The sequence below is a fragment of the Aythya fuligula genome, chromosome 1 (assembly GCF_009819795.1).
Source record: "Aythya fuligula isolate bAytFul2 chromosome 1, bAytFul2.pri, whole genome shotgun sequence".
NCBI classification, from domain to species: domain Eukaryota; kingdom Metazoa; phylum Chordata; class Aves; order Anseriformes; family Anatidae; genus Aythya; species Aythya fuligula.
The window spans coordinates 130,519,757-130,541,249 of NC_045559.1; the positions used below are offsets into that span (position 1 = coordinate 130,519,757).

At 37.6% G+C, this 21,493-nt stretch overlaps 1 protein-coding gene across 4 annotated transcripts in view; it reads left to right on the forward strand.

The window, feature by feature from the left end:
• Positions 1-21,493, forward strand: part of MID1 (midline 1) — a 238,236-nt gene that overhangs the window by 132,201 nt on the left and 84,542 nt on the right. For all 4 annotated transcript variants that reach the window (XM_032192990.1, XM_032192971.1, XM_032193000.1 and 1 more), the window contains exon 2: positions 13,885-14,600. In XM_032192990.1, the coding sequence (XP_032048881.1) occupies positions 13,941-14,600 (660 nt within the window). In that variant the 5' untranslated portion in view covers positions 13,885-13,940. The remainder of the gene's footprint in view (positions 1-13,884; positions 14,601-21,493) is intronic.

Genomic DNA, 21,493 nt, shown 5'->3' on the forward strand with positions numbered 1-21,493 from the left:
ATTGGAACTGTTTGGCATCAGTTTTGTGATTGTTTAGAAGATTTGACTACAAAAAGCTATTTATTTATTGAAACTTTCAGACTGTGGCTGGTTGTCTACAGGCAAAGGGCATGAAAAGCTTAGGCTTACTATAATGTGAAGAGCAGCAGGGCAGCACCTGCCAATAAAGTTGATCTTCACACTGATTTATCTCAAATGTGCCTGGATGAGTGAGCCAGCAGGGCTGGAGGGACAGTCCAAAGGAACTGCATGCTGCCATTTAATGAAAGCTCAAGAATAGGATACGAGCTGAGGAATCTAAAATCCTTCCGTCTCGGACTTACGCTATGGCCCCTGCTGGGCTGGTTATAACTTGACTTGCCTATAGATTACCCACGGACATTTAATATAATGAAAAAGAGTTGCAATAATGGCAATCCCTCTGCACATCTGTCTTCTTTCTGCATGCTCATTTCTTCAGTTACAAGCTGTCATTCCACATGCATGCTAACCAACGCTGCCAGAAGAAACCTTTAAAAAACCTTATGAAGGGTGTGCACATGTGAGGACTCCAGTCCATTGTTTCAAGGAAATGAAATGGATAGGAAATTAAATAATCACAACAGTTGTTTATTGTTTCAATGAGAACAAAGTGCTGGCTCAACCACGGAAGAAAGACCAAAGATGATGTGGGTTTGCATCCTTATGTTCAGACATCTGAGGTATGTTTTGTTTCACTTTGCCGTGTTACCACTGTATTAAAGAAGGCATTGCAACATGAAAAGCAGAGAACACAAGGAAGCAATTCTTTCCTGCTGTTTCCACTTTGCATGAATTTTTAACACCTTTATTGGAGACCAAATGTCTGGTGTGACTTCAGTCAGGATTCTTCCAGGGCACTTTGCTGAAGCATTTGTAGCTTTCCGATGCATTTTGCTGCTTGTGTGCAAGTTTAGTTAAAAAAAAAAAATAAATAAAAATTGAGTGACATCTATTATCTTGCATTTCACCTGCTAAATTTCAGAAAACGGGGACTCCATGGAGTCTTGGGCACTGTGCTCTTTCAGACCTCCCCTATTTTGGCTGACTCCTGATGAACTGTCATCAAGTTTTTAAAAAGTATTTGGAGAAAGCAATAAATACCCCTTTCTGAAATCCTCATTCTGCATGTGGCAGGTTTGGGCAGCCCAGATGGGTCTCCTGTCATGGCCCGGGTGCTGCCACTCCCTCATCACTCTGTGCTGGATTAATTTCTTCCGGGGCTGAGCTTGTCTTAGGCTAGGCTGCCTGGCAGTGCCATCCCACAGCCACCAGGCAGGACATTGGGGTGCCCCACAAGAGGACCCACTCCTCCCAGCCTCCTACCCCTCTTTGGGCTGGGTCTGGAGAGAGAAAGCAGGTATTTCAGTTCCAGCCCAGCAAGAAGGGCGGCTGGCTGGCTGGCGGAGGCGGTTAGGTGGAGCGGGTTTTCCTGCAATTGTAGGGGAGGCTTTCCTGTTGTGCTCTGACCACGGCTGCCTCGCAGTGAAGGAGGCAGGCAGCACCGGGACAGGATTGCTGGGACGGAGGCAGCTGTTGCCACTGAGCTGCCAGCACCATCCGAGGGGTCATTACAGTCCCTGTCTCCACAGCCATGCCCCGGCCAGGAGGAGGAGAAGGGCGGGATGCAGCGGTGGGTACCCATGTAGTGGCTTCTTGCCAGCCAATACCGGCATGGGGGGGCTTGCCATTGCAAGTAATTTGGGAAATGTTTTTGAAGGTGTTTAGCAGTCATAAGGGAGGAGTGGAGTTTTGGTCTGTTGCTGTGACAAATTTTGTTTTCAGTACTGGAAACTCAGGGGAGAAAAGGGGAACTTTTAGCAGTGAGTATTTGTCATCTTGTGTTTTCAAATGAGGGTTTGTTGTTGTCTTGTTGTCATGAAACTAATAAGAGAGCTAAAGGGAGCACTGGCATGTTCATACTGTTAACAACATCTGGAACATTATAATTCTGTTTTAAAAGTAACAGAGGAAGGCTGAGATACATGTTTACATGAGAAGAATGAAAAAAATGCAGTAATTCCCTGAAGTCTGCTCCACTCCTTAAGCAAAGTCTTTCAAATCCCATTTATTTATTTCTAACTGATGAAGTTATATAACATAAACCTATGATGGCCTAGAGAATGTGTTTTTTTCAAAGGATGTGCTTTTTAGCACTAGTATACTTAGAGTGATAGTCTGGTCACCACAGTTATTTTATACATAAGTTCAAAGGGCTACAAAATGCACCACTCATTTGGAGGAATCAGAAGCAAATATAGCCTACAGGTAGAGAACTTGTATGATTTTCCCAGCTCAGTATTTCAAACTGAGCAATTTTCTGAGAACAAGATAAGCTCACAGTCAGGTAAGTATTAAATTGGATAGTTAGCAAGCTCCTGGGGAAAAAAAAAAAAAAAAAAAAGGCGGAAAAAAAAAAAAAAGCTTGAGACTGGAGGTGGTGCAGAAACATGCCAATAATTCTTGCAAGGGTGCTACTCTCTTTATTGCAGTAATGGTGACTTAGTTGATAACTGACAGGAGACAGACGATTTATTCTATTTTTTTTGGATAATCTGTGAGACTTCATGTGTTGTGGATGAGTAGGGTCTCAAAGGGATGTAATTAAGCTATTGTTTTCTCTTTCCATACTATCTTAAAACCTAATAATCTATTTTCTGAGTGACATTAGGAATGTTTTGGTAAGAGACCTGTCTGGGGTATTGATACAGTTGTTCAGAAGTGATTGTTCATATTGGTTGATCTTTCCTGCTCTCTCTTAGGATATTCAAAAGACTATTTTCAGGACAATAAATTTGAGGATGTCAAGTAAAATACCCCAACCACCAATAGTCAGTGGATACTCTTCATGTGTGTGTATGTGCATGTCTGACCATGTTTGGCAGAACATTCAGCCAATAGCCTTATAGTGGAAAAACATTTTTGTTAATTTCATAATGCTACTTGGCAATGCCATTCCCAAGATCAGGAGCTCTCTGAGCACAGGAGAAGAGCTGTACAAACCAACTACCACCTGTGACTCCTGGTTCTTATCAAGTGAAGTATAAGTAAATTGGATCATTTATTCTTATCACTTTACTAAGCTGGATTAGAAACTGGTGTTATCTTGTTTCTTAATTTACTTCAAATCCCAGAGCACCTCTCTGGTCATCAATAGGGTTTAAAAAGAACTAGTACTATTCACTACTTTGGTTCCTAAGCTGCAAATTACATTACTGATACAATTAGCCCTTTGCTGCTCTGAATTTCTTATCTTGAAGCAATGAAGTTTTGCCACAGAGTGGTTACTAAAGACCTGTGAGGCAAGATTATGTGGTTGCATTTAGTGATTAGTTTGTCTTAGGTCTTTAAATAGACCGTAAAGGAAAACATCCTTAAAAGTTGTTAATGCATAGAAGAAAATATTTGAGATCACAAGGATTTATTGTAGTATGCGTATGTTTCTGTTAAGTAATACTTTCTCAAGAAATAAAACAGAAATGGGTGTGCCTCTGGCAAACAATAAAGCACTACTGGTTCTTTGCAAAAAGCACCAGCTGACATGACTTAAAAAGTCCTCAAGAGAGGTTAAGTGGAAACTTGCCACCTTCTTGAGATTTGGCCTTATTAACAAGGAATAAAGTCTGACTTTGCATCTCATTGTGAGTGGGAGGTGGTACCTCACTGAACAGGCTATGTTGGTTTGCCAAATCCTTGAGTGTCTTGGGGGCAGGACAGCAGGCTCTCATTAACCACTGCACTCAGCACAGCATTTTTATCCTCTTCTCAGTTGATCTCAACATTTCATTTGGTATCCTATTGTGTCAGGGTCAGAACTTTTAGTCATGCACTATTCTGTCCATTTTGGGGTGATTTGGGTTAATATTGCCAATCAATAACACTCAACCAACCTGAGGAGAGGACTAATAAAGTAGTAAAAACACTAGTTGGTACTGTGAGTGGAAGTACCTCAACTCTTTGAAGCCTGCTCTGCTTTCGATATGAAGAACTGTAGCAGGATTGGTAGTTGTAAAATGAACAGGAAGAACAAGGATGTTGCCTCTGAGTAATGATCTGCACTATAAGAAGGCAAGCTATTATGAATAAATTTAAGTTCAAGTTAGGTTTGCTATGCCAAGCAGGCTGGCCTTAAAGATTGCTGAGTGCAGATCCCATCACCTCTGTTTCTCAGGAACTGTCCACATACCCTTCACATGCAGCAGGGACCAGAACCATCCAAATAACAGAAAAATCCCTGTTCAGTAACATCAGCTAGTAACAGGCCATTTTGTGATCATTCTCCTGTAAGTCAATTTAGTTTTCTGTACCTCCTTTCAGTTCTGTGAAAATTAGAAATGATAGAAATGAGGCATGCTGGAAGAGACTTTTGGAAGCAAACTTGACTAATAAGTGATTGTGGAGTTCATAAGAATATTCTTTAACAAAACAGAGCTGTAGATTCTCCATTTTCTTCTTTGAAGCTCAAGAACACTGTTACTTGTTAGATGATGTAGTTTTAATTTCTTACCCTAAGATCTTTATGTAATTGGAACAAAATAAGTATATCTAGGAAGTAATTTAATCTTAAAGATAACTTAAAATTGTTTAAATGAAGTGCCTCTAGAGATGCCTATTTTTCTCTGGTGACTACCATGAGAACCAACAGAGACCAGTTCAAATGAATATCATCCTTTGTGTTCAGGATCATTAGGCAACGAGGGAGAGGAACAGGTTTCTAATATTTTTTCCACTGGTCATTTGCTATGAAGTATTTGCAGACTCCTGCTCCAGTTTATAGGGGCAAAGAATGCTTCCAAGGTCATTCTGCCAACAGAATGGGAACCTGGTATTCCTGGGTGGAGTGGTAGAAACATGCTCATGGTGGCCCCAGTGGCAGCAGTAGGTTGGGAAGTGTCCCCATTCCTCTTGGAGAAGGTCTGGGGCTCTGGTGAGGGCCCTTGTGATGTTTGCCAGTTCCCATTTGTTACTCCTGGACCCAAGAAACCTCAGCTGAGTGCTTTCTGCACCAACCAGAGAGGTTTCTAACTAGATGTGTCCTCTAAAATAGATTACCTTAAGAGCACAGATATAATTTGTTCCTTATCCTCTTCTCACTCCCACAGTTCACAGCTAATTTCCCCTTCTAATTACCTGATTACAATCTTGATTTTTAAATACATCATTGATCTTCTGCATTACAGTGTACTGCAAGCATGCAACTAGAGCAAGGAACTACTCGGTGTTGGATGGTAGTTTTTTTTTTTTTTTTCTTTTGTTTGTTTGTTTGTTTGTTTGTTATGGGGGGTGAGGTAAGGGGGAGTCAGCCACCAGAATCTCTTTGTACTCTTTGCAAAAGTGCAGAATATAACACTGACAGTGTGTTTGTTCTTTTAAAAAAGTCAGAACCCTTTTAGAGTTTGTTTTTTGTTGTTGTTGGTTGGTTGGTTGTTTTTTTTTTTTAAACGATCACATATAAGGAACAGAGAGTAAGACTGTCAGAGGCTAGCAGTGTAGCATGTAATGTGATAGGGATAGTTTCATAAACACTGGGCGCTTTAGTCAGTTAAAAGTGCACCTTATACCCTCAGCTTGCAGTTAGTGTAAATTCAGATTTCTGTGTCTCAGGTAAGGTCACAATTTCTTACCTGTTTTAGTTCCTGGGACATTATTTGCTGCTGTTTTAATGGCTGTCTTTGATAAGAAAGCAGACCTTGGGGTTCTCCCATGGGAATTTATAATCTAATGTCATTATCTAGATGGAGGTGATGATCATGAATTTAAATCATATTTATGACCCGCTTTACTTAGCTGCAGGGAAAGAATTCATAGGACAACTTGCTGGAAAGAGAATGATATGATTTCTTGAAGCCATCCTAAAACCTTCACTAAAAAAATAGCAGTAGCTTAAGGGCCCTGATATTTCCAAGCTGCACTAAATCACATATCAGTGTGTGTGAACACATATGACTAGAAGGAACGTACTGAAATATTTCTGGCTATTTCTGTTGCTATATCATCTGCACTACAGCCCAGGTAGTACCTTGGCACCTTAGGCTTTACAGAACTGAAATTCCTAGAGGTGAGAGATTGCCAGCTCTACTGTGCAAACAGAGCCATGAGAAAACTGGTGGTACCAGGTCTATACTGACTTCCTCAACATTTGTTGTATTGCTGTGATAAACCCCAGAATAAGTGCCAATTTCTCAAATGAAGGGTGTGAATTAAGTTGGAGAAGCAGTTTTTGGAACAGATCTTCGGGCATAGGTTTATTAGGAGATCACTGTTAATGCCAGTAGACGTGATGTTGAGCCACATGTGCTAAGGATTAAACAATCCTTTGCTTTCATTTCCCTCAAGCATTTTTGTGTCTAAAGAACATAAAGCTATAAGAATTGTGATATAAAAAATAAAGGTAAAAAAGCATTCCAGATATACCCTAGTATAGGTATATGCACATTTGTGATATTGTATTTAATATAGCATTATAGATAATATTAAATCATTATAATCATTATAATATTAATATAATCATTACAATATAAAATCATTATAGATAATATTAAATCAATATAAATACTGATTGCTTCAGGATTTATAAGGCACGGCCTTTTTTATTTTTATTCTTTTTTCTTGCATATATCTTTTGAGGCTCAGTTGTTGTTTGAGCTCCCATGAGAATGAATATGTGATGTTGTGCCAAAGACCTTAATTCAGTGAGATATTTATCTCACTGAATAACATGTAGGATTTGTTTTTTTTGAAAATATATTCTGTTACTAGCATATGGTTCAACCAGAGAGGGATGTTGTCAAGACTTTGCATCACGACAAACAGCATGGCAGATGTTCTTTTGCTGCATTAATATCATTTAAATGCTGCAAACAACAATCTCAACAACGTGGAAATATTGCACGTAACTTACTTGTAGACAAGGCAACTAATCACTCTTGTGAGTGAAAATATATGAGTAGGATGAACTAGCCATTTTCTTTTATGCTGTGTATTTGTTTTTGCATACCAGGGGTTGATGAACAGGTGTTATCCTTTGAATATTTATTTATTTGCACTGTTTTGATTAAAAAAAAAAAAAAAAAAAGTGAAAAAAAAAGTATTTCCATGTTTGAGGGTGCATGCAGCTTGTCTGCTTTAGTGCTACAGAAATTTTCATTAAACATTTTTAAATGAAAAATTCTGATTTTTTATTATTAGCCCCCTATACTCTACTTACACAAATTAACAATACTTAGATGAACATCTCACTAGCTGTGCTGTTGAAAACTACTAATATCATAAGTTACTTGGAGGCTTCAGTGTCTGTGATGCAGAAAGTAAAAGCAGTAACGGACTTGAGAAAAACTGGGCTATGAAGCAGCCCATTGATTTAATCACATTTGAAATGTTTATTGAATGTGATGGAAAGCAATCAGATTCATTTGTTGGAAGGAGCAGTTGTTCCCAAGACAATTTTGTGTATATCCTAAAGTGGGATAGAAAATGGCAAATAGAACATTTTCTTGCTTTTTGTTTCAGAGCTAACAGAAAAAATTGCAAGTGTTTTTTTTATTGCCCATGCCAGATTTTATGACAGGAACGTAAATTTAAAATTTTCCTTTTATAGTGCACTTAACAGAAAAATACTGCTGCTTTGAAAGCTGCAGCTGTGTATTATGATAGTAGACTGTTTAAGCACTTGCCATAGTTCATTCAGGAAGACTGTGCGCGCGCACTGTAATTCTTCTTTTACTACACCCCTAAGATATATAGGCACACATACACACATACATACATGCATAACACATTTTATTACCTTTCAAACCCAGATTTTCATATTTCATATGAAATTTTATTTCATATTCATATAGTGGTAGTTTAATAAATTTTATTCTCTAACTGAAAAATCATGTCATCTACAAGTGTTCAATCTTCAATTTTGCAATCTTGTGTCCATTTATGAACATTTCCATATATGAGTTTCCATATATGAGACCAGGGCTGACATAGCCTTGTTGTAATAGGCATTCAGTAGTAGCTTTAAGGCAACAGATTGTTAGAAAATATTGTTAGGAAAAGATGTTATTCCAACCTCCTTGGATGAAATATGGCCGTAATTCACCAAAATGCAACAAGCTGCGACTTTGTCAGTGAGATGACACATCAAATAATTCTGGAATTTGGCACTTGTCCTGCTCTTTTGCCCAGTGCTATTTGTTACTAAGATGCTTCAGATTTGCAGAATGGTATACAACTCTGTTTCCTCCCTCAGTGTCACAGAGGTCACTACAATTTTAAAGTTCACTGAAACAGCTTTAAATCATACTGTGACTTCCCTGCTAGGAGCAAGGGTGGAAAGTGAATATTCTTAAGATGTCTTCCACTGCTGTTTCTTTCACTCCTGGTAGCTTTTCTTCTCACCTTCTCTGAAGGTTGTAGAAACAGCTGGAATAAAAATGGATGGGACACAACTAGAGCAGGAGGCAACATGTGGCATGCTAAAACACTGTCAGCTAAATTTATTCTAATAGTTAGAGATTTATTCATCCTGTCTGCACAGGGAGAATTTTGTAGTGCTTTTCTGACTAAAAGTGACCTCACCATACTGCAATTTTTGAAAAGTGTATATTTAAGTGTAGTTTTGTATTTTAGTCATTTTACTTCAGACATTATGTTAACACTTCTGAAATACCATGTTTTAGCTTGAATGTACTGAGTTAAAGTGAACAATGCTCTTTGGCAATATTACACTATCATTACTTTCTTAGTAGAACAAATATAAATCATTACCAATATTACTGATCGTTCATAGAATCATAGAACAGCTTGGCTTGGAAGAGACCTACTTCACCTAGTTCCAAACCCCTGCCATGGGAAGGGATGCCACCCACTAGACCAGGTTGCTCAAAGCCCCAGCCAACCTGGTCTTGAACACCTCCAGGGATGGGGCATCCACAGCTTCTCTGGACAACCTGTTCCAGTGCCTCACCACCCTCTGAGTGACTAATTTCCTCCTGACATTTTATCTAAATCTCCCTCTTTTAGTTTAAAACAATTCCCTCTGTCCTTTCATTATCTGATCAAGTAAAAAGTTGTTCTCCATCTTTGTCATGAGACCCTTTTAAGTACTGAAAATCTTCAATGAGGTCACCCCGAACCCTTCTCTTCTTCAGGCTGAACATCCCCAGCTCTCTCAGCCTTTCTTCATAGGAGAGGTGCTCCAGCACTCTGACCAACTTTGTGGCCCTCCTCTGGACCCATTCTAACAGGTCCACATCCTTCTTGTGCTGGGGACCCCAGACCTGGATGCAGCACTCCAGGTGGGGCCTCACAAGGGCAGAGTAGAGGGGGACAGTCATCTCCCTGGTCCTGCTGGTCACATCTTTGGGATAACAGCAATGAGAAACAGTTAAAAGTAAAGCCTGCAACAGGTTATCAGTTGCCTCACCATTGAACATGACAAGATAAGATGAAAGACACTGCCTGGGTTGAACTTTAAAGAATTGTTTGCCTTCTTGAAGTATCTTATTAGTTTAGCATCACCATATCCTGTGGTATTGCTGCTGGATCACAAGGATCTGCTGGATTACTTGCCTTTTTCACAAGGAGGTTGGCAAAATGATTTATTTAGATATTAGTTGCAATTTGTTGGTAGTCATTTGAGTGCAGAAAGAGTTCTAGCCATAAATGGGTATTTGCTGTAAGAACATCTTCATGTAGTAGTGTGGCTTGAAATACTTTTCTAAAGGCAGGTGATTTCTTCAAAACATAGAAGGGTGTTGCTTTCAATGAGAAAATGCTTACCATTCGGGTTCATGGAAATCTCCCTATATAGAGATGTTCTCATATTTTTGTCCTGCTGCTTCTATATGTTGATTTTTGTACTTAAGGTGTCAGGATCATTCATAAAGCTGACACCCCCAGCAATGAAAAATCAGGATTGAACTTACAGTCAGCTATGGGTTGACTTCGGGTCCACCACATCACCATATTTTCGTATAGATGATAATGTTTTAAAGAGTGATGAACTGCACATTTTATGTCCCCCTTAGGAAGTATATTTTTAAGACTTCAATTTTTTGGGTCTCATTAAGATCAGTGATAATGGTTTTCTGCTGACTTTGGTTGTATCTCTGATCTGTAATTTTACAAGTATACAGCAAACAGAAGATATAATACAGCTTTTTTTGCTGCATAACATTGTCTTCAGTTATGAAACAGCTCGACAGATTATTTTTTATATCTGTTCAGCTCTGATGGCACTTAACATATTGAAATTTATCTATTTCAGATTTAGTTTTCACATTTCTCACGTCTCTTTAGCACTGAAGAGCTTTGTGTGCTCTACTGTGCCACTGAAAACATTAATATCTCCTTCAAAAATAGTAATGTTGTGCTTTAGAGAAGCTAACTCCACTAGGGTTAGTAGATGTCTTACCATGAACTACACTGGGATCAAGATTTCATTGGCTTAATTGCTTACCATATAATGCAGAAGTAATTGTTGTGTCCCAGGGAGATATCACACTTCCAAAGTCACTGAAGTGTATTATTCATTTTTAAATAGCACTTGTCTTTTTTTCGATAACTTTTACTTTGATATCTTTTCTATAAACGTTAGAAAAGCAGTACTTCTTATTCCAATGACATTTTGATAATAGTATAATTTTCTGACAGAAATGCCATATTTTTGCAAATCTTAAAATATGAACTCTTTTTTAAATTTTCCTTTCTGTGCCTAGAGGCTGTCTATGTGGCTTTCTATTTATGGGCCATGTTGACTATGGAATACAATCATGTGCATTTTAAAACCATGCATTATAATTGTTTGCCTAATCTTCCAGTTTACTGTTGCTATGATTTCTCTATCACACTCAAGAAAACAAGTTACTAAATACGAGACTTTAAGGCTGGTGTGTTTGGAAAAAATCTGGATCAGCTGCACACTGCACTTCAGACACCAACCTAAAAGTCAAATCAGAAATTCAGTTGATTAAAGAGCAATCATTGGATTACATAGAAAATACAGCCCCTCTTCAGTGCCTCTTAACGTATTCATTATTCAATCCCAGATGCACCATGTTTTGACGTATTGGCAGCTGCAAAATAAAAGAGGGAAAAGTCTTTTTCTGTTGTTTGTTTCTATCAGTGTGATCAGCTTTGATTACCTTGGAAGATAGGCTTTTACTGGCTTCTATTCCAAGAAGTTTGCAGTCTAAGATTAGACTTTGGCACCCTTGCTCTTACTAAAGAGCATTATTCAGAAGTGGCTGCTCTGTCAGGCCAGGTAGATCAGAATTAGTTATTGATTAGTATGGTGATGTTTAATAGAGCCATGACAATGATTTAAATACCTTTCCATGAGTCAGTGATGCAAATATTTTCTGCTGGTTTAATCTGTTCACCCCTCTTTTAAATGAGTAACATGGGAAACACTTTGGTTAAAAAAAAATACTTTGAGATGGAAACTGAATGAATGAAACATTTTGGCACACAAGGGAACAGGAGGGATTTTGTGCAGAAAGCAGAGCATTCAAGAAAGCCCCGTATCCCCAACACAATCCTTAGAAGCAAACCTGAGAGGTCAGCAGGTTTTCACTAGACTGCCAAGAGACGAGCAATGTTTAGTTTGCCTGTTTGCCGCCTTAAAATGTTGTCTACTGCCAGCCCCAAATCCCCTTCTCCCATTTCCAGTACAGCTTTCAGCCTGCAGGATAAGCAGATGATGAAGTATACAGTTGTGGTGTGGAAGGGATTCAAACAATGTGAATGAGATTTTGATCTTCTGGGACTTGTGTGATACAAAGAGTGAAGAGGAGGAAAGACAAACTGTTCTTCATTTGTAGAAAATGCTTTCATCTTTTCTGTGCTGTGTGGCTATGGCTGAGGAGAGAGAAGGGAAGTTATCTTCCTGCTTATATCAAATTGCCAGTCCTTTAATTTTGACCAGATGCACCATATAATTATGGCAGCTGAAGAATAGTTATAAAAGGATAGTTATAAAATGAATTAATCTTTGGCAAACTGAACTTCATTTTAAGTAATATCAGCATCACAGAAGATACTGGAAAGCAAATTTTTTGACGGGGTCAGTGCCTTTTTTAAATGATTGCATTTCTTGGCAGAATAGAAGGGAGCTTTTGTGCAAAGAGGCAAAGTATCCTAATTTCCAAGCATATCTCTGGAACAGATACCTTTTGCTGCTCTTCCCACAGAGCAAGCAGGGCTGGATACTGACAGGCACTCTGAACCTTGCCCCCATCTGCTGAACTCTCCCATTTTCCTGAGGTTCCTATTGGCATTGTAGGTAGCATTCCTGACACTGTCACTGCACTCCGCACTCTAATTATAACAAAGTACAGGAGGTTCAAACACACTTGTTTCCCAAGGCTGCTAATGAGCCCAAGCTCTCCTTACCCTTAATGAACCAAGACTTGTTTGGGGGGATTCTTGTCCATCCCTGTTTTTTCATGGTCAGGGAAGGAGGCAAGGGTTCACACAACTGAACAATGACTTTACAGTGTAAAGGCTATGCAGCTGTGCCATCTGAAGCTGTCTTCAGTTATGAGCAACAAAGCTTAAATAGATTATACTGTGAGGAGGTACAGCTCCGTGAGTGTGAAGCATAGCTCTTGCTTCTGCTTCACTGACCTGTCTGCTCGCAGCAGCGATGGGCCCCTGATGGGAGCTTCAGCAGGGAGAGCTGCATAGGGCGATGCTTTCAAATTCACTCTCTGTAATGCTGAATGCAGAAAAGGAAGCAAAATGAAATTTCAGTTGATCTCTGAGAGAGGTGTGCAGCTGCCTTGTCTAGAAAATCCCATGCCCTCCATCTAAAAGTCATGGATTCCTAATCCACTTCAGATGATTAATAAGGCCACTAGAGCAAGCACTTAGTTCCTGAGTTTTAGCAATAAAGAATACTGACACAAAAGCACATGTGCATACACACACAAAATACTGAGCAAATCACACATTTCATTGTCTTCCTCTTTAGAGGCTCTTCTTGTAGATTAGAATCATCAGAAATTTGGGCTAAACTACTGTTTAATAGTTTGTTTCATCCATATCTCTTTGGGCATTTCAGTTAGGACAATATAGAGTCCTTTGGAGATATTTACCAAAAACATGCTTGCAATATATTTTTGTGCATATTTTTATTCATATGATCTTGAAATACACAGGAGCAATATATTAATATATATCATAATATACAATATATACATAAAAGACGTCAAAATATCATGTGGTTTCCTTGACACATGATTCCCTGTACATATTAAAGTATATATTTGCACAGGTAAACAATGAGGTATACTCTAAATGCTGTACTATTGCTGTAATAGCAAATGAAAATATAAGTCACAGAAAATAATTCTGGGAAACTGTATTAACAATGCTAGATTTAAAGTTATTAGCTAGTATACTCTGGACTGATCTTGCACAATGCTATACAAAAGTGAAGGTTTTTAAGGAAGTTTTACTATTAGATTAGCAAAGACAAAAGCAGCATCTGCAGAAGAAATCTGGTTTCACTGTAATAGGTTCTTTGAAGGTCATCATTTTGTTGTTTTTTAGCAATGCACAGAAACGTCTTCCATTCTCCTCAATCACATGAGAGAGAAAGAGAAAGCAAAAGCAATTAAGAACAAGCTTTTGGTTTGCATTCTTAAGTGAACAGAGAGAGACAAGGAAAGGGAAAAGGAGGGGAAAAAAAAAAAAAAGTCTAGTTTTAAATACCTTGATGTGTGCATGTGCAGTTTCAAAACTTTAGATCGCTCTCCCGCTTGGTGTTGTGGATTGATAGCACTGGGAGCCGCAGCAAAAGCTGACAACCCCCCACAGTTGACCCCTCATGTTCTCTCTTGCCTAATCGAATTTTACGTGTGTTTCCAGATAGCTGATCAGCTTCCCTGGATTTCGCTGACGCCACAGGAAAGCTTTGCCTGAAGATGGAAACACTGGAGTCGGAACTGACCTGCCCTATCTGTCTGGAGCTGTTTGAAGACCCGCTGCTGCTGCCCTGCGCTCACAGCCTCTGCTTCAACTGCGCGCACCGCATCCTCGTCTCCCACTGCGCCACCAACGAGCCGGTGGAGTCTATCACCGCCTTCCAGTGCCCCACCTGCCGCTATGTCATCACCCTCAGCCAGCGTGGCTTAGAGGGGCTCAAGCGCAACGTCACCCTGCAGAACATCATCGACCGGTTTCAGAAAGCCTCGGTGAGCGGGCCCAACTCCCCCAGCGAGACCCGCCGGGAGCGGGCTTTTGACAGCAACAGCATGTCGTCCTGCGAGAAGGTCCTCTGCCAGTTCTGCGACCAGGACCCTGCCCAGGAGGCAGTGAAGACCTGTGTTACCTGTGAGGTCTCCTACTGCGAAGACTGCCTGAAAGCCACTCACCCCAACAAGAAGCCCTTCACTGGCCACCGGCTGATCGAGCCCATCCCAGACTCTCACATCAGGGGATTAATGTGCTTGGAGCACGAGGACGAGAAGGTTAACATGTACTGCGTGACTGATGACCAGCTGATCTGTGCCTTGTGCAAGCTAGTTGGACGGCACCGTGACCATCAGGTGGCAGCTTTAAGCGAGCGCTATGACAAGTTAAAGGTTAGTGATACCTACCAGCCTCTGCACCCCACAGCGCGTGGTTGGGAAGGAAAGCGTCCTTCAGATGGGTGTTGTATTTCCTCCTTTGGGCAGGGGCTGGTAAAGGCAGGTGTGCGGTCTGTCACCAGATGAGATACATATACAGATCTATATGTGCTCATCAACGTTGAAAAAGTGTCAGATTTTCCCTTAAAGACAGATTTCTCAGTTGTGCTTTTTCTATATTTTTCTATAGCTATCATAAGGAATATGCAGTGTGCACTACTGCTGGGGTGAATTTGTTTATCTGCCTACATCTTCACTCATGTCATCTAGCAGGGTTTTCGTGTTGACTGCATATACACAGGCACTGACGGAAATGTCAGGCTTTCTTCACATACACTCTGCTGTTGATTATTTTTCATTGAGTTGTTTTCATTGTGGAAAGCTCTTTGCATCATTGCTAGCAGAAGATGTATTTACATGCACTGGCTTCAGGGGCTGCAGCTGCCCAACCAGCCCAGGGGGTTCGAATGCCAGCCTTGCTCTTCCTGTGCTGCCTTGCAGGAAAGAAAACCAAAATTCTTCCCTAGTTCCTTGTAGCAATTCCCATGGTTATGCGAGCCCTCCGTCCCCACTGGCATGGCATCTCACCCACCCAGCACCCAGGCGACTGGCAGTCCCTAACTCGTGTGGGACATCCTCACCAGGGGCAACGGGAGGCTCAGCTGCCTCCTCAGACTCCTGCTGAGGCCAAGTCAAGTAGCCCCTGACCCATCACACCAATTCAGGTGCTATGGCAGAGCACAGGAATGAATTTAAAACCCCAAGGTGCCATTCCCCATTCCCCCAGGCTGGTCTGTGTGTGCTTGCCTGCCTGTGTTTTGAGGGGATTTCTTAGCTATGAACTGCAACTGAGAAGTCACAAATGTGGAGGGCAAAGATTAACTGCCAGCTTTCTCACACAGAATTTCAGAGATGTGAAAAGAAGCTGTATTAATAGGTTTAACTAACAGGAAGGGTTTTCTTAAATACCTTCCAATAAAAACATGAGGCTGCACACATCTACAACAACTTTATGTGAGTGCAGGTAAGTTTTGCCTACACATACCACGGTTTTTTTATGCCTCTATGCATGTGCAAGCATGCAGATCATATTCTACAATTACATTAATATAATGAAAAATACTTCTTTACCTGGACTTATTAGCTTCTTTTCATCTCTTAAAGACTTTTTTTATTCAATAAGGGGTTGTTATTTCTGCTTTTTATTTCCTTTAAGCAGGTTTATTTTTTCTTTAACAATTAAGAGTTTAGCCATTAGTACAATGGAACATGGACTATAAATGTGAATACAAGGGGCGTGGACCTACAATTCTTTTCAATAATCCAGCAGGTTTACATGCTTACCAGGTGCTTCTATTTAGTAAGCTAGTAGTGACTGAATGGCTGTATTTTTTATCAACTTTATATGAGTAGAAATGTGATACTTAACATGAAGTACCTTCAAAATTAAATACTCCATAAGAATATTTTTGAGGATGTCAATAAATGTTAAAGAAAAATTTCATAATGCTGATGTACTTAGATATGACTAGTCTTGAATGAAAAGTTTAAAAGGCATGTATCTTCTTTTGAGATTTTTGGCTTAACATTGCAGGTGGTTAAGAAAAAAAATAGGGTGTTTTTGCATGATCTATGCTTTTGCTGTGCAAAGATTCCTAAGCAAACTCTGGATGGGTATCTCACACAGACAAGCAACATTCACATTAAATATTATTCAGGTTAGCTAATTTGGCAGAAGCCTAATAGAGTACTTTCTGCCAGCCTCATTCAAGAATAATTTGAGTACTAATTTAATGGTTAGGATAGGCCTGGATCAAATAACCCTTTCCTTACAATGGCAATTCCTATAATTCTTTATAGTGTCCACAGAATTTTTTGAGACTTGGACTTTCTTTGTACCCAGTCTATCTAGAATCAATTTATAACGAAAATTTTTAGCCTACATGAAATCCAGTTACTAACCTTTTTGTTATGAGGCAGCCTATTTCACTTTGCTATTCCCAGCAATTACACCAGTTGTGCCAATTTTGCCACTGGTTTCAACATATTTACACTGAGCCCAGGGATAGCTGCTAATGTAAGTATTTGGTGCAAACTTGCATGTAGTCTTTGTTAACCTATCAATAATGTGCAGATGCCATTGGAAAATGCAATGTGCAAGTAGATCAAAATAAAGCAGATCAGAAAATTCCCCTCTGAAAAACAGGTTGTTGCTCATTATATTGTTGCTATGGGTTTTTAAATACATGGGTCTGGTTGATAGATAGGTTACCAAAATTTAAAATGAAAATTCTAAAAGAATGAGCAAGTGGTAGTCAATAGTGTAGTGGATTCATTCAAAAATGGTTGGTGAATTGTATCTTTAAAAAAGAAACCCCAAACCGCTTCAAGTGACATTTTCTTTTCTTGCAATTTTCTTTTTTAAATCAACACATTGTTGATGCTAACAACAGCAACTAGTGTAGCTCTGGGTGTCAAGCTATGCTAATTACTCACATTCTCTTCCAGCAGTGTTACTAATTATTTAAACTATATCTCACCCTTCATTAAGCATAGGACAAAAGATGCCATTGCAATCTAGCTCCTTTTGTGGCAAAAATGAAACCCTTTAATTAGGAGTTCTGTACACTTGTCCAGCAGAGAAGTCTATGTTAAAGCATGTTTAACAGTCAGTGTAATCACAATTGTGGACATTTGAAAATGAGAAAGTGTTTTCCTTTGGCAGCTATGGCTCCAGCCCTGAGAGGTGCTTTTCTTAATGAACTTTTACTGTGGGTGGAAGGAGATGAGGACACATTCCAGAACCACTTCTTTCTTAGTTACCAAGACCTCACAGTATAACTATGTGTGTATAATTATTTTAGTGTTTATAGACTTTTTCTTTTTTTTTTTTTTTTTTTTTTTAAATCATAAACACAGATGCCTTAAAAATAGAAGCCTCATAAACCGTGACAAAAAGAGAGAATAGGAAACATTCCAGTGGTTCACTGACTTTATGAGGTGGTGGTCATTATTGTGGTAAAAGTTAGAAATAAATTTTAGCTACATAAGCAATGAGAGCTTTAAAAATAGAAGATGCAAATGCTGATGTTTACTCCGCTATACTATCACAAAGAAAATATTTTTGTCTAATTATTTTTGATGTTGATTCTTTGTTTTTGTTTTTTTTTTTTTTTTTTTTTTTTTTTTCTTGTTGCGATGGCAAGGAAAACACAATTTAAAAGTGCACTTGTTATTTTTAGAGAAAATTAATGAAAATTACTGTTGTCCTATTATACTCCTTGTCCTATTATGTATTTATACTCAGGAAAATCATAAGAGAAATTAAAATATAAAATTGTTTTGGAAGAAGGAAGAATATTTGGGGGAGACGGTGGTGGGTGAGGATGGAGAGATATCATCCATTTAATTTTAGCCAAAGAGCCTCGGAGAGATGTGACAAAAGAGGAAGATAGACAATAAACCATATTTTAAAGTGGTATAAAACCTTCTTAACTCCATTGAAACCAACTATTTTACTCCTCTTCATATTTACTGTGAATATGGTCATTCACATGTATAACCCTGCCCAAAATTAATTTTGAAATTATTTCCTTGCCACTTAATCTTTTATTAAATCAAACTGTTAGAGGTTACCAGTGATTCTCTGTGGTTTTCTTTGAACCTTATTAGCACTGTTGCATATTGGACATGTTTATGAAGGCAGGGCAGTCCTCCGAATGTCAGTCCGGAATTCCAAGAACAAAAGGGAGCTTCTTGTTTGTATGCTTTTTATTTCATTTGAGTGGCAGAATCCATAGACATCTATTTTTTTCTGCACTTCTTTATTCAGGATGCAAGGATTTGGTTTTCAGTATGTGTCAATTCAATTACTCACAAATATTTTTTGGTGGGAAGCAGCCATAAGCTGTTTCCACATAAGAAGAATTGCATTCAACTCCTATAAACCTACCTTGGTGGTATAAAGGTAAGAGATTTTGTCAGGTCCACAACTTCTACAAATAGAGCACAAAAATTTATGTCCTTCCCTGATACTCTGAGATAAAAACTTCTCATATTTAAATGTCTGTGCAGAGATACTGGCAAAATATGTGGGAAGATTTCCCACTATTACTTCTTTGTGATACTTTGTATTTGCAGCTTGATCATTAATTGATATATTATGATACTGTGAGAACCTAACAATTCTAAGCCTGTCCTCAAACAAACAGTTTGGTTGGCAATACAGGAATACAGGTTTCTGTACTTATATATAAATACATTATGCAAATATATGTAAATATATGCCTATATACATTTTATCAATTTTATATTAATATTTATAGGGTTTGCATTAATACAATAACATGGCAATACTACATATGTTTGTATGTATGTATGTGTAGATGTGTTTGGATAGCACAGAAATACACATACTTTCTAGCAATTAATATCCAGAATTGTGTAATTGTATAAATATACGTATGCCGATATTTTAAGTAAATATAAATTTTCACTTATAGGTAGGTCAAATAAAAATATATTTGATCATGTGTGCATTAACTACACTTTAGTTGTTTTTCTTGGTATTTGTTTTTAATACTTCATTAATATAACTTTTTAGTAGCATTTTTTTCTCATATGAATCTATAGTTTGCCTGCATGCCCTTAAATACTAACTTCCTATTTATTGGAAGCAATTTATAGTAAAAAATAAAAAACAAAATAAAATCAACTGATATGAAATATGATAGTATTTCAGTGTTATAGTGATATGCATTATTAAACGTTTAGATAAGTGGCACTTTTCCATACATAATACTTAATAATTTCAAAATGTAGAAAAATACTTTCTACAGTGACAGCTAGGCAACTTTAGTATATATATAAACCACTATAACTAACCTGAAAAAAACGTGAACTCCTGAACTTTCATTGTTATTAAATTAGCTACAGCTTTGTATTATTATTAGATTAGGTACTGCTTGACACATATTTCATTGTATTTGTTATGAAATGAAAAAGAGGAGTAGTCATATATATATACTAGTAAGGAATATTATCTGATATTACTTAACACAGAAACATGCAAAAGTATAGTTAATTCTCTGTGCTTTAATATTTGTAAATATCCAAAATAATAACTTTTTACATGGAAGATGATATATGTAGGAACAAACTATTTTATTACAAAGGCTTTCTAGTGACACTTATTATATTGATATGTAAATTTTAAGGCAGACTTTAGAACATACTTTTTAGTCTAGTATTATCTCAGGTTTTTGTTTGCACCATCTGACATATCTTTGGTGGAATTTAAAAGAATAAGTAAATGTTAATAGAGTCGTAACAACATTAGCGGTGGACTCTGTTTTCCTTTGTCGTTTTGGTAAGTTTTAGAATGTTTTAGCCTAGTTTGGAGATCCAGGTATTTATGACCATGGATTATGATATATTACTTAACAATAGCTGTAAATAAAGTTCAATTTGATTGTTTTTATTTACTGAATATATTTTAAATAATATAAGCTACAGTTTTTAAAAGCTTTCACAAATTTACCAGTTGTCTTTCATAAATATTTATATATTTAAATATATATTAATAAATATATTTTATTTAAAATATTATTTTAAAAATTTATTTATTAAATATTTTATTAAATATATTTATTAAATATTTATTTATTTAAATATTTAAATATTTTAAAAAATTATTTATTAAATTAATAAATATATTAATTTATATATTTAAATATATTTCCTTCAATTTTTAGTGGGAATGATAGTGTTGAAGGCATAATATCTACAGGAAGAAGACAAATGTAATTGTAACTAGTACTGCATTATTTTCTTTGTTTTCATGATTCCGATTTCCAGGGAAGGTAGACTAGATGTTAAATATATTTTCATAATTTTCCATGGATGTGATCCAAAATGCTAATGGACTTCAAGTCCCTGTTCTAGCTCTTAATTTGCTTATTGTAGTGACCTCCTGACTGTCCCTTTGTTGCTTATATGTTTTTAGAGATAATACAATGATCGAGAGGTGGTGTTGGAATATAATGAATGACAAATGCCTCTTCAGAATGAGAATCTGTGTTTAAACAGCAAACAATAAAGCAATAAAAATGGAAATGAAGGAACTAAATGAGGTTAAGGACAAATAACTAACTCTCTTAGAACATTCAGAGTTGGGGACAGGTTGACCCTTTGTGTAGGAAAGGTAGTGCTTGCCTAATGAAGTAACAAAGATAGGGTAGGTAATGGGAGAAGTTACAAACAAGGTGACCTTTCAAAGACAGAACTCTATGTACTATAACAGTACATTTTCTTAAAATTGTTAAATAGAATGAGAAAACTAGTTCTTTTATTGCTTTATTAGGGAGTTATAAAGCTCGCTGAGGGAGTGTGTTTAAGAGAACTTGCCCTAGAGAGTAGGCTAAATCTCACACTCTTTGGATGCATTGAGAGGTATGTGGAAGTGTACAAATATGTATATCAATACATGAAGTATGTATATTCTAAATTTATTTAAAGGCATAACTTTATTTTAATGCAGATATTAATAATAAGTGACACCAAATAAATTTTCAGACAAATGTGAAGGTTGTTGGTGGTATGCTTTATATAGGAAAAAACAACAACAACATGGATGTAAGTATCTCCCAAACTAGCACTACAGAACACTCAGTATTCAGATTTCTCTCAAGGATTAATTTAACATGTTAAATTACTACATGAAGAGAAATCCAAATTACTTTAATTCTGCCCTGTAATGACATACAATCATAGGAGCATGATTAAAGCATTTCAGTTCTTCATTTTATGTTAAACAATTTTCATTACCTATTATATTATTTTTTTTCTGT